Genomic DNA, 14,503 nt, shown 5'->3' on the forward strand with positions numbered 1-14,503 from the left:
ACGGTTCGAGTCACAGGAGTTCGATCCACCTAGGCACAATACTTGGTACTGAGAGTTCAAGATTTTATATGGTTTGATGACTCTATATATTTCAGTATTTGTACAATGAATTGTAGACTTTGTATGATTTGGTTTTTATGAGTTTTTAGATTTTTAGTTTCGGGGCTTTTGTCCGCATACAGTAGGACATGGGTCGATTAAGAACATTATTTTAGGTGATGTTTTAGGTCAAAATAACACTTCCAATGTGTTTATTGGCTTCAAATTAGGCTACACGTCAAATTTCAGGTCAAAATGACCTGAAATAGCCTTCAAACCAAAAATCGAACCCCAACCAACTTTTGGCGACATGTCGCCAGGGTCCGACATGGCGACATGGGCCGACATGTCGAACCTTGGCCACAAGTCATCATCCCTCGTCCACCATAAAAAAGAATCGGATCACATCAACTCAAGCCCGACCCGGAATCCGATTTGTGAACGAGTTGAGCAACCTAAACCTGAGCAGGAAATTCCTTTGATGCAGCTTTCCCGGCCAGCATTTTTGAATTATACGGACTAGGGACTCTAGACGTCAGCCGCAACAATTCAGTTCTGTTTTCCCTCCAGGTATCTCTAATCTCAGGTTTTTAACTATTTTTTCATTATTTTAACAACCGTTTTAATGGCTCCTCTTTTTCTCCCAACTAGAAACAAAAATTGCTTTACCTGATTTGCTTCACCGGAAATTTTTAGTTTTACAAGGATCTTCAGCAGAGAGTACCTCGAGGTTGACAACAGTCAAGAAAGCTCTGCTCTTTTCACATTCTCATCACTTGGTAGCTCTGCAACTAAGAAGTCAGAACCAAATCCCTCCTTCGAGCTCAGGTATGACCCCTCTCGTCCATGCTTGTTCGCCCTTGCTTGTGATGACTTAGGAGGGTGTTTATCTGGTTCTTACTACCCTCTCATTTCATAAACTTCACGCCGTCTGTATAAGAATTTAGAAACTCCAGCGCAACTGCGATGGAAACAGAGGAATCCCAAGCAACCATACCCTTTCAACTTCAGTTTGATAAACCACTTGCCTCTCAGGTTTGGTTATTCACATCTTGATGTTTTTGTGTAGTTTCCACCTCATTTGGTACTTATTCGCTACTTTCAATTTTCTTCATTGTTCAGGTCAAATTCGCAGAGTGGAATCCTGAGAAGGATCTTTTGGCAATGGTTACGGAAGACTCAAAGATTCTCCTTCATCGCTTCAATTGGCAAAGGCTATGGACAATTACTCCAGGTTTTCATTTCCGTCTTTCTTTCCTTTTTTTTCTTTTAGGTTTACGGATGTGAACACTAGTGAAGAGTTCAATGGAATTTTGGGTGGGGGTTCAGCCTGACTTCTAATTTGCTTTGGTTTGCTTCAACTGTATCATTCAGTAAACTGTATGTATCTTGGTCCCAAGTAGCGATATTATGTGCCCTGATCGTTTCAGTGTTTTAGTATGGATTAGTTTCCTGCTTCTTAGTGCTCAGTAAAGAAGTACTTCATTGTTTCCAGTTTTTCTAGCTGTTCAATAATTAAGGATTTTAGCTTTGTTGGAATCTAGTGTGATCAATGACCAAGTATCCTTTTTCACTTGGCATGTGTGTCTAGTCTTTCAAACAAGGACTATGGATGGTTTTAAGTTTAATGTTGTGATTCCCAGTCTCCATACAATGGTCTTGGACTTGTTGATCGTTTCTCTGCAGGAAAATGCATAACGGCTCTATGTTGGCGTCCTGATGGTAAAGCCATAGCTGTTGGGCTTGAAGATGGGACTATTTCACTACATGATGTTGAGGTATGAATGACTTTAGAGTCAGACTGATGAAAAATATTTGTAGTTCTTTGAGCCCTTTGTAACTAGTTATCTCTTTGAGCTTGCCTTGTCACTCTTGGATGTTATTTAGTGACGTTCTTTTGGAAGGTGGGTTCATCAGGGGTATGTGTGAAGTTCCCCTACAGTTTGAAACGTGCAAGTGGGATTGTGCTTCCCTAACTTAATCTTAAATATCCTAAAGATGATAATAGGAATATATATTGGTTGGCTACGGTAGGGCAAATCAGTTGATTTAGCCTTGTATTGCCAAGCCAAACAAGAGGTAATATTCCCAAAATGTATTCTCAAAGATGAACCAAAACATTTATCATTCGTTGAAGTTAGTCATAGTCAATAAAAAAATCTCCTACCAAAAAAAATAATAGTAAAAAACCCCCCCCCCAAAAAAAAAAAAAAAAAATAAAGAGTTATCATTCAAGTATACTAACAAGTGACTGGTTTAGAGAAGTACAAACTATATTGCATACAAGCGTAGAGTCATTAGCATAGATGACTTGTTTGATAGACTGATTACATATACAAGAAGTCAACAAAATACAATAACTAACTAGCAACTACAATGTCCTAGACTTTAGTTCGATGTTGGGTGCCTGACTAGAACCGGTGGATCTATCCCTTGTTTGTAGTAGCACACTGAGTACTAGATGAAAGCTGCCATGACATTTTGCCTATGAAGTTATCCATCAACTAAGACACTGCATTTCAATAGGTGGAATCATCCACATAATGTAGATATCCCATCACGTAAACTTTTCTCGTTTCGACAACTTTCCAACATTTTCCTCCAAGTTTCAACAAGTTCTGACAAAAGAGTTATTGATTTAGGGTGCTAGAGGTTGAAATAATAAAATTCAACAAAAAACTGATTTGAGGGTCGAAATTCAATGGGAGAAACATGGTGGAAGATGTCAAAACCAGTGAAATCTTGTAGGTTTCAACAGGTTTTGGTGGAATTTTCGAACTTTTTGACCAAACCTTGGTACTTTTTTGACTTTACCTAGGTCTTGTCTTGTTGTTTTTCAAAAACCGAAATTTCAGTGGTTTTGATCGAAATTTGTACCATGATTGGTTGTGATGCTAGAATGATCTAATAGATGTAGGACTTTAAAGGAGGGACTGATACTATTAACCTTAAAACCAAGTGATGTTATGGTAATCATTCCTTAATCAATCTATTAGTGAGTTGGTTTCATGTTCCTTTTTTTTTTGCTTCATTTAATTAACATGATATGATCGATGCTTTAGATTATTAGAGGGGTATTGTCCTTTTCAAAAAATAATTTGTTGATAAGGGGTCTTCTTGATATTTTGATTTGTTTTGGGATGAGATTATTAGGGGGTAACTTAGAGGGTGGTGATAATAATTTTCCTATTAAAATTATATGATTATATTATGTGCTAACAAATATTGAAGAATGATGGTAACGTAAGATATTCATAATAAATGGTTGTCATATTATTATAGCATTATAGTATACAAAAAAAGTTTATATCTAAAAAATTTGACCGATTTAACAGTTTATTTCCCAATGGACTTTTTCTTTTGGTGTATTGAATAGATAACAAAACCAGCTTTTCAACAAATCAAAGATTACTTGCATCTTATTTATACTGGGGGATTATGTTCTTGTCAGTGTATGTGAATTCTATCAATATCACTTTGAATTAACATATCTTTGTTGATATCAAAACAAATGAGTATTTTATTGTACTTTGGTTTTTACGATGTTTTACCATATTAAGATTTATGAAATTTTAGATCTGACAAAGGTTATATTAATAGAAAACTGAAACTTTTGCCTACAAGTGGACTTTGTGCTCTTGGATTAGGGGTTGAGTTTTTTTTCCTTTTGGAATTTCATTTTATTTTTTTCAAATTTTCGTTGGATTCAAATGATGACGTGGTGAAATTCGATGAGAAGAAGATTCTACAAAGCGATTATAGTTACCTTGGCTCAATTATAAATAAAAAACGGTGATAGAAGATGATGCTTCTGAAAGAATTAAAATAGGGTGGATGAAGTGGAGAGGTGCAACTTGGATCTTGTGTGATTGATGTATTCCTTAAAAGCTCAAAGGAAAATTTTATGTGACTGTTGTACGACCAACTATGATGTACGGCGCTAAGTGTTGCATTGTTAAGAAGCATCATAAAGGTAAACTTAGTGTAGTAGAAGTGAGATTGCTGAGATTGATGAGTGGCAAAACTTGGAAGGATAAGATAAGGAATGACTATATTAGAGCTGGTTTGGAAGTAGCTCTGATAAAAGAGCCCTTTATAAGTACTTAAGTCGAAAACTCATTGAGTCATTGGCGGCAAATTTCTTTTGAGGTAGTGATGAAGAAAAATCAGAAATCCCTTTGTGGTTCAAACTTTGTTGATCTAAAACTAATGGGGGCTTGGGGTTTAGAGGCTCTTCACTACACAATGCAGCCCTTCTTGCAAAATCAGCTTGGAAATGTTGAAAGGATCCACAGTCAGCTGGGGCCAAGTTATTGAAGAGCTCATATTTCCCTCATTGTTATTTTCTACAAGCAAGGGAAGGCAACAAGCCCTCTTGGGGTTGGAGGAAATTTGATTGAGGTTGCACGACCATGTTCATTGGATGCCTTTAAATGTTCTTGTATAGAGAAGCTATTTAATCCAGATTGAAGAAAGTAGAAGAACTAGGGGCAGACCTAAGATAACCTTAAGAGAAGTGGTGAGAAAGGATATGCATAGCTTATGTCTTGTATCTAGTATGGCTTTAAACAAAGTTGATTGGAAGGCAAGAATCCATGTGGCTGACCCCATTTAGTTGGGACAAAGGCTTTTTGGTTTTTGCTCTTGTTGTTTTTGTTTTGTTGGATTAAGTATACTTGGATTTATTTACTTGAAAGAAAAAGTGTTTCTCTTGCTTAGTAGGATATTTGTTAATTTATGGATAACATCTTAAGTAAACGAAATGCAACATATAAAATTGTTTGGTTAATGATTCATGCATATATGAGGGACAATACAGGATTTGACATCTATATAAATAGTTCAAGGCTGCTTGCAAAAACTGCCCGGTTACCATTATGATGCCTTTATAATTATGCTTGGGGTGCTGTGCTTGTTTAATGGAAATGAATGTATAGTTTAATTCATGCAGTTAAATGTAAATATATAATGCAACCGTGCTGCTTCCTTTTGTTTATTTTCTCCACCCTTGCTGCTTATGTTTGCTGAATTATAAACTTTTGTTTGCAAAAACAGAATGGGAAGTTGTTGAGAAGCGTAAAGTCTCATAATGTGGCTGTAGTGTGTCTTAACTGGGAGGAAGATGGACAGCTAAATTTGGTATGCAATTATTTTGTTCTTTGTTCATGAACAAGGCACACAGTCAGATCCATGGATATGCTGAATAAAATTTTAACTCTGTTAATAAAAATTGATAGCTGTATTTAATTTAGATATTATTACATGTTCCCATGACTTCCCTCTAAAAGTCTTCATTCATTTCTTTTTCAAATGTATTTTGATTGCTTATTTCATGCGTGTGTTTTACAAGTAGTAATTGGTGCTTATACCTGTTTGGGATAATTGTTAGGATGGAATGCCTCTTTGTTCGAAGTTCTCCCCCCTCCCCCATTTGAGTGGGATTCTAGAGGGCTGTCTACTCCGTAACTTCCCCCCCTCTTGTACACAACTTACCTATCACCGCCCCCAAAAAAAATAAAAAAAAAATAAAAATAAAGTGATGCAGATCCATTGCTGAAACAGGCTATGTGCAAGTCTAGGGTTGGGTTCTTTACATGTTGGACTTTTGATCCCATGGGTTTCTTATGTAGTAAGTCACATCTAAGGGCCTAAAGTAGGAGTAATGAGGTTATCTATGAAATTAACTTCTAGACGTAGTGTATTTTACGTTTCAAGATTGAACCATTTTTGCTGGTTTGAACCAGTGGTTCAGATGGCCAATTTAATATTCCCTTTGCTAGACTGCGAGAACCTCTTCAAGAGTTTTGTTTTATGCACAACGAAGGATTTTTGTTCCTAACATGGTTTGAGGTCCCACAAGATCTGGCTGAGATCTCGCCTGAGATCTCCTCTTTTGAGACCTCTGGACGAGATCTCATGCAAATTGAGACGATCTGAGAAAAATACTCGGTATCAACTCGAGATCTTAGTTTGAGATCTCATGTCTCACAAGATCTTGGTTTGACCCTACTTTTAAAAATACATCTCAGTTGAGATCTTGACTCGTCTCGACCTGTCTCAACACTCCTGCTAATGTACAAGGGCACCCACTGCCGAAAACTTGGTTTGGGCCCCAAGGCCCAACCCAGATGGTGCACCTAAGGCTGGCCAAACACCTATAGGGGCAATTTGGTCATCTTCCAGCCCTAGTTAGATGATTTTTTTCCAGAATTTTTGTTTTTATTTTCTGAGTTCAATTATGTTTTGAATCCTTAGATTGAGTTAGTAGTTGAGTTCTTGTGTCATTGAGAGTCTTTCTTTTAAGTAGGACTCTTTATGGCTAATTAGGTCTTTTATTTTAAGTTCTTTTATTTATGTGGCTGTTATTTATTTGTAATGGGTCTCCTAATCTATAAAGGAAAGCCTATTTAAGTTAGTTTCCTAGTTGAGTCAAGTTAGGTTTCTTTATTACATTCCAAGCCTTTTCCGTCGACTTGGAGGCTAGAAATAGCCTAGCGTTTCATTGTGAGTCTTAAGTCTGATTATTTTAATAAGATTTGGGTTTGAGTTAAGAATCATGGCCTTGATGAGGAGGCCATGGCTGAGTAGAAACTGAGAATTCCTCTTCAAGATCAGCAACTTCTTCCAGTCTCCAGCATCCACAAGCCATTACAACAACATCCAAGTACAGCAGACCCCCATCCTCTCCCACACCCTCCTAAACCCATCGCTCTAACCCCGGCCCCCTTCACCTGCTTGCGCAAACCTAGAACCCCTCCCCCCTGCTGTTGCACCTCTGGCAGCATCCGTCCCAACCCTTGACAGCTCCTAAAAGCCCTCCCCTACCCCTCGTCTCCCTCTTTCCCTCTCTCTTCTTCATCGCACCCCTCCCCACCCCTGTTTTTGACTTGTGGCAGATCAGAAAAGGGGGGAAAAAGTTGAAAAGAAAAGAAAAGAAAAGAAAAGAAAAGAAAGAGAAGAAATTGCCCAAGATGTTTTCCTTTCCTCAAAGATCAAGCCCATAGTTTGCTCAAAACCTTCCCAAAAATCAGTCCCCTCTATTTTCTTTCAACCCTTGGGTGATTTTGGATATCTCAAAACCATCCCATAGGGATTTGTTGACACCCTAACATTTCCTTATCAATCCATAGGATCCCAAATTTTGTTTCCTTATCCTTCCCTTCAATTCCCATCTAGATCAGGACAACCCATATCATTCCTGAGCCTCCCCCAACTTTCCTATGAACCCATATCAGTCCTAAGAGCTTCCCATGACTTTCTTGAAAACCCATAGACATCCCATAATATTTTTGACTTATTTGCTGGAAGATTCTGGGCAAACCCTTAATTTAAGGAAACCATCCTAGGAACCCTATCCTGATTTGGGTTTCCATCACGTGCCTCTGTTGGTTTTGGTGTTTTGGCCCAATTTTTTTGCTAGAGAGTTGGTCAAATCTCTACTCTGGCTACATCAGCAAGCTATTTAGCTCACCCACATGCTACAACACAGATCTACTGATTTTATTGCCAATCTTTTAACATAATTTTTTCCAAAACTATGATCTACGTTGGTGGAGGTGGTGCTGGTGTAGCAGAGTTGGAGGAGCTGCTTAGTCAGTGATTTTACTCTTGTACTCTAGCGGTGAAACTTATAAGCATGGCAAGAGATCTTGCGAGAACTCGTCCAGCATGGCGAAACAAGACCAGGGTCGATACTAGGTTTTTACTCCAACTTGACCAAGATCTCGGTTCGACTTGGGGTCTTGACCGAAACCAAGGCTTCTTTACCCCCTCGCTCGATTCAAGACGAGATTCCAGTCTTGTCTCAACTTCCTCTTCCTCCTCCTGCCTCATATCTCAACAACAAATTGCAAGGGTGATGTTGGCCAGATTTTTCGCCTGAATCTCTTCACCTGCAACACTCCTAAGGACTCTTTAACACATCTGCATCAAGAAGACAACATCAATCAAGGGCATCTAAAGGTGTTCTTCTAGCAAGGTGAAAGTTTCCCCTAAATTTGTTTTTTTTTTCCAAGTACTATTTTCTAGAGTATGTCTTTGAGTGTGGATTAAACGTACATTTAACATCTTCTTGTGGTGGAGGGGGGCCTTAATTGATTTCATCTCATTTTCTTCTGTTAAAGTTATGATTTATGAACTTATGATTCTTGTACTACTATATTCTCAAGTGTTAAGAATAATGATTTTGTATTGTACTCATATGGATGGAATTTTAAAAAATTTAAGTAATTTGATTTATCTTATCACTTGGTTTTCATTATATCAATTAATGATTCTATATTTCATGTTTTCTAACATTCATGTTCATATTTCTTTAGCATTCCGGTTTCAAATATAGGGTTGAGTTGGAATTCATACATTGAGTTGTTTTCTCACAAATCTAAGGCTACTAGTGTGTTTATAAGGCCTAAAATACTAAGTTTTAGGCCAGCTTGACCCTTAAAAACCCGTGAGGTGGGCCCTCAAGTTGAGTCCCTGAGATTTACGATATCTTGATTGAGATCTTGCCAACTCAAGGGAGGTCTCAGTTTTTTAAAGGGCAAGATTGCCCTCGAGAGAGAGATCTCCAACCGTGCTTATAAGCATGGTGGGAGATCTCGCGAGATCTCGCCGAGATCTCGCGAGATATCTCGGTTTTTTCATAAACCGAGACGAGATCAAGGGTGAGATCTACGAGATGGGATATCTCGCTCGAGATCTCGCCATATCTCGCCATATCTCGCCATATCTCGCTATATCTCGCCATATCTCGCCATATCTCGCCATATCTCGCCCCAAATCTCGCCATATCTCGCTGGAACTCTCATTTTTTACCAAATTTTTTGTAGATTTCAGCCAAAGTTTCACTTGCAACTACTCTTAGCACATCTACAACATCAAAGAAAGCTCAATCATCCTCTACTTGTCTTATGAACTTATGCGTTAATGACTTATATAAAACTTCTAACGGTTGTATACTTTTATCATTCTATTCTCGATAGTTAAGATTGTAATACTCATATGAATGTTATCTTGATGACATTGAAGTTATTTGATGTATTTGATACACATGATTTTCATTTATATGCCTTAAGGTTTTATATTACATGTTATATAACCTTGCATTCTCTAATCCTATAGCATTAATGGTTTTATATTATATGTTATATAACATTGCATTCTCTAATCATAGAGCATTTCGGTTTCACAATATGGGTAGACTTAGAAATCATACTTAGGGCTGTTTTCTCACAAATCCAAGGCCACTAGTGTGTTCAAAAGGCATCAAATAGGCTAAATACCAAGTTTTAGCCTAACTGGGACCCTGAAACCCACCGAGATGGGATACCGAGTTGACGCCCAAAAAATGGCATATCTCGACCGAGATCTCGCCGAGATGGTCGAGATCTCGGTTTTTTATGGTAGCGAGATCTCGCTCGAGAGCGAGATCTCCCACCATGCTTATAAGTACACCAATGTTGTAATTTGAAATTGTGAACAACTTAACATATTTAATGAACTATACTTTAAACCTTTATGTTTCATTTATATCGATAATGTTTATGTATTTCATGTTTTATAAGTTTACATTTCACTTTTGCGTATTGGTTTTAAAGTTAGAGCTAGTTGGAATCATATATACACTTGTTTTCTCACAAATCTAAGGCTACCACTGTGTTTAGAATCTTAAAATAGGCTGAACACCAAAGTCCAACTCAAACTGATCCTTAACACCCACCGAGATATGCCTTTAGTTGAGTTGAGTTGACTGAGGATTTCCACCTGATCTCGGCTGAGATTTCGTGAGATCTTGGTTTATGAGGGCTGTTAAGTAATGATTATGGAACAAATTTTTTCTTTCCATAAACAGATAGGAAGTTATGGATCTAATTTGGTTACAAGAAGGTGGACCATACAGAAGAGTTGCCTTGGATTAATGTTCACAACTTCAGATCATAATTGAGCCAGCCTTTGTGTGATGGTTATGCTGCTATATTCCAACCTGGCTGTTGCAGGTTTGAATCTTGAAACAGCCTGCCAATGGCTAAGTATCCAACCTGGTTGCTGCATATTGTATCATATTGATCGATGTTAATGAAGCCTCAATTGATGAAGGCGAGTTCTTCCTAGTAATTCATAAGACAAACAACTTGTTTGAGGTGGACAAGTTTAGTTTTGTGGCAAAAGGGTTAGGTTATGGTCATATGTTTAGGAGTAATGTGCTCTTAAATAATGTCTAGAGTATCAAGGATTCTGAGCCATTGGTGAATCTTAGAGATATGGAGTGAATGTTTTTTATAGGTTGGAATTTGGAGGGAATGTAGGTAATGATATAGGGATATGATCCCCCAAGTTTGGTTAAATATAATTGGTTATATTAGAATATGAGGGTTCTTGTATCTTGAGTTTTAGGGAGTCCAAAAATGGAAGAAACTTTTTATACCTTGAAGTTGAATGGTCAAAATGGGATCAAACTGGGATCCAAGGTCACTAAAGTTTTGCAGATGATTGCCCAAGTGTGGTATAGATATGATGGCTAGATTGTTTTAAATCTGACCTTGGACCTTGAATTTTGGGTGTCCAAGGAAGTTTGAAATTTCAAGGGGGGGGGGGTGGAGTGTAGGAAAGGAATGGAGTTTAGGCTGCCAGATACCTGGATGGGGAGCTTTGTAGATCTTTGGGATGAACGAAATGGCTTCTTGAAGGCTCAGCCATATCATCAATCTAGTTTGACTTCACCAAGAGTAATGGAACCCAGGGTCTAGGCCAGTCTTCTAGATTCTCTTCTAATTAATGAGCAGTAAATTAGGGTTTAACTTTGCTTTTCTAGGTCTGATTTCAGTCAAATTCAAAATGGACAGCTGCAAATAATACTCCAAACTCCTTAAAAATAGGGCTAATTCGAGGCCGCGAAGTCTTAGGATTAAGATAGGGTAGTCAAGGGTTAATTGGGAAGGGGGAAGGGTTTTAGGTTTGGCCAGGTTAGGTCTAGGGCTGGAATTAATGAAAAGTATTTTGTTTAACAGGACTGAGTGCAGAATTCTAACAAGTTAGGATTTGTATGTTTTTTTGGATTCTAGGGTTAAGTATGAGATGATCCAAGGGTTCAGTTAGGCTAGGTTTAACTCTGGTTTTTTTTTTGGGGGGGGGGGGGGGGGGGGGGATTTGCAGCTTTATGTTAGGGGGTGGGGACTTTGACATAGACCACAGGGAGCCCATTAACTCTGTTTTCATTGTTTTGTAATTTCAGAATCAATCCCTAATGTTTAGGGTTCAAAACTAGGTTTCCTAGTTGATTTAGGACTCTTGGTTAGGGTGCTGCCCAGACCTTGTGTCTTCCTTTGCTGGTTAGATTTTGCGCTAAAGCAAGAGAAGCCCATGGTAAGACAAAGGTTGCGTGAAGAAGAAGGGCAAGGGCTTATGAAACAAGAATACGCTGTGGGACTTTCTGATCCTGTTGATGCGGTTGCGGTTAATCCAAATTGACCCGTCAATTCAATCAAGAAGCACATAGGCCATGTTAGGGTGATGTAACCACATTCTAGGGTTAGGGTTTTGTGATCGTTTTCCCTAGAATTTAGGTTACCGCAGAATCAGTCCTACTGAGAACCAGTGAAGTAATTCTTTAATCTGGGTGAGATGGATAATATTGTTAAATAGGTGTTTTAGATAAGGATGGGATTAAGAAAATATAATGGGTTGAAGACTTTGGTTAATAGAAATGTGGGATAAGTTTAAGGTTGTGGAGAGGTATGGGATGACCTAACATTGATAATGAAAGGGATGGGGTGAATTAGGTCTATATGAGTATTGTTTGAGATAGTTAGGGATGGGCAATTTAATATGGTCTAAGAAGACTAAATGGGAAGGGCGGGCCTGGCGCAATGGTGGAGTCTCTCCATTGTGCGCTGGAGGTCGCGGGTTCGAATCAACCTCTCTGCAAAGCAGGGGTAAGGCTGCCTAGAAAGTCCCTTCCCCAGACCCCACAGTGTGGGAGCTTCGGCACTGGGTACGCCCTTTAAGAAGACTAAATGGGTTTGGTTGATATACCCAGACTTACCCAGAGAGGGAAAAGAAAGTCTGCAGTTGGGTATCGGAAGGTTTCTGGGAATCTTTGACAAGTTCTTAGGTAGTCTCTCTTGATCTTTCTCTTTCTTTCTTTTCTTTTCTTTTCTTTTCTTTCTTCTCTCTGTTCTCCCTTTTCTTTTCTTTTCTTCTGGTTTCAGATCTGCCCACAAGAAGGAGGGGGGGGGGGGAGAATTGCTGAAAGAAAGGGGAGGGGTGCCACAAGTTCAAGGTGTAGGTTGGGATGAGGTCTAGGGCTGCCGTAGGGTTGGGGGAGGAGTTTAGATTGCAGAGGGTGGGAGGGGCTGTTGGGGGTGTTGCAGGGTTGGGAAGGGGGAAGGGGTATTTGCACAAGGTAGAGGAGGGGTGGGGAAGGAAGACAGTAAGGGGGTGGGGGTGCTGCACTTACTTGGAGAAGCTGCTGGTTGTTGAATTGATGCTGTAGATTGGAAGGAGAAGCTGGAACTTGAAGATGAAAACTCTCAAAGTCAATTGTGGCCATCCCAAGAAGGCCACAATCCTATTCCCTCAATTCTCAGATTCTTTATTCAATTCAACTTTTCAGTTTACAATGAGTGGAGTGGGCTATTCATAGCCTTACAAGTGGGGGTAAAGACTTTTTTACACTCTAACTGAGAATTAAAGACTGGCTCAACTGGGGAATCCTTTGTAGACTAGGATCCCCCATACAACTAATTAACTATCAGCCACAAATAAATGAAGCTTGCAATAAAATACCTAATTATCCACTGAGAATCTTAATTTAAAATAGATTCCTAGTGGCACTCCAACTCCAACTCCAACTAGAACTCACTTAACTGACTAAAATGAGGAATTAAAAACAGATTTGAACTCACAAAGTTAGAACACAAATTCTGAAGTAAAAATAAGGGAAAATTTCTATTTCTCCATTGTACTTATTCTGTATACACTCTTATTCCCTTCTTAAAAGTTCACATCTGATTCCCCCAAAAGAATGAACTCTTATCTCTCCTCCCTAATAGTTCACTTTTTTGGGGGGATCAGAGGTGAAACCTTTGACAGGGGAGCATGAATAAATAGAGAGAGAGATGGGAAAATGACCGAATTGCCCCTAACAGGTTTTGGCCAGCCTTAGTTGTGCCACTTGCAGTGGTCCTTGGGCCCAAATTAGGGTTTCGGCCAGGGGGAATTTTGTGCTTACATCATAGGGTTTGGTCTGATTAGGGGAATGATGTTCCTAGAGTTTGGTTGGATATAATGGTTTAGATTCTTAGATTCTTGTAAATCTGACCTTGAATTTTAGGTCTAAGAAAAAGTCCAAAAATTCTAGAAAATTCCTAAAGATAGAAAAGAGGGTGATATGGGCATTAGGTTATGGTTGGTGGTTTTGGGGGAGGGAGTTGTAATTACATGGTTGGGGTGAAAGGACACTTGATGGTTGCTGAATTGGGAATGTCTCCTGGCTGCCACAAGCTTGAAGAACATATAATCTGGAAATTGCATAAGAACAATAAAAAAGACTCCAAAACCCAGGTTGTGGGCTCTCTCCCACCAACTCCAAGTCTTCCTTCAATGCTTATTTTTTATTCATTCAAATCTAATAGTTACATTAGGGAGTGGCTCTATATATAGCCTTACATTGAAGGAAAATTCAACTAAGACTCGGAAAGAGAAAACCAACTTGAACTCAACTTAGGAAATCCAATTTGGATTAGAATTCCCTGTTACAACTAGACTTTACTTTCTAAACTAGAAAGGGCTCATTCCTAAACAAATACAACTTGCAAAATAAATAACCAACTTCCAGAAGGAATCCTACTTCAAAATTATATTCTGGCTGGGACTCCTACACAGATAAAGACTCTTGAATAACTTGTTAACCAAGGACTTGAACTCAAAATAAAAAGTAGATCTAGATTCCTTGTAGAAAGTGGAGTACAAATAGGGATCTTCTCTAACTGGGAATCCTAACCAGATTGGGACTCTAACCAACTGACCAAACTAAAAACAAAGAGTAGATCCTTGCTCCTAAAATTATGATGGATTCTTCTGGAGCACTTTAGGGCCCAAAGGTGGGGGAATGACCAAAATACCTGTAGGGTAATTCGTCCAGCCCCTGATCTCTTATGATTGTGGGCTGAATTTGGGCCTAAAATATGAAGGGCCATATGGTTGCCGATCCTGGTTACATCAAAGAGTCTTGGTGTTTCTTCAATCTTGGACCTACCAAATTGAACAAAACATTGTTGCAGCAGCAACACTCACAAAACTCAGACCTGGGAATTCTTAATTTGATAATCTGAATTGGTTTCCTTTCTCATCGAGTGGAGGGGCTTATTTATACATAATAAGCTGGAGTTCTATTCTGATTTGAACTAGCTAAAACCTAACTCAGAATAGAAACTATGCGTGCTACACTAGGAAATAGAAATACTAA

At 38.8% G+C, this 14,503-nt stretch overlaps 1 protein-coding gene across 1 annotated transcript in view; it reads left to right on the forward strand.

Moving 5' to 3' along the window:
- Window positions 1-474: 474 nt before the first annotated feature.
- Window positions 475-14,503, forward strand: part of APC4 (Transducin/WD40 repeat-like superfamily protein) — a 108,598-nt gene continuing 94,569 nt past the window's right edge. Inside the window, exons 1-6 of the mRNA XM_089165174.1 lie at window positions 475-609; window positions 736-867; window positions 980-1,074; window positions 1,162-1,273; window positions 1,726-1,817; window positions 5,095-5,178. Of these exons, the coding sequence (XP_089021300.1) occupies window positions 1,006-1,074; window positions 1,162-1,273; window positions 1,726-1,817; window positions 5,095-5,178 (357 nt within the window). The 5' untranslated portion in view covers window positions 475-609; window positions 736-867; window positions 980-1,005. The remainder of the gene's footprint in view (window positions 610-735; window positions 868-979; window positions 1,075-1,161; window positions 1,274-1,725; window positions 1,818-5,094; window positions 5,179-14,503) is intronic.

Source organism: Hakea prostrata, chromosome 8, assembly GCF_041222555.1.
Source record: "Hakea prostrata isolate BN-2017 chromosome 8, UWA_Hpros_2, whole genome shotgun sequence".
Classification (NCBI taxonomy): Eukaryota; Viridiplantae; Streptophyta; class Magnoliopsida; order Proteales; family Proteaceae; genus Hakea; species Hakea prostrata.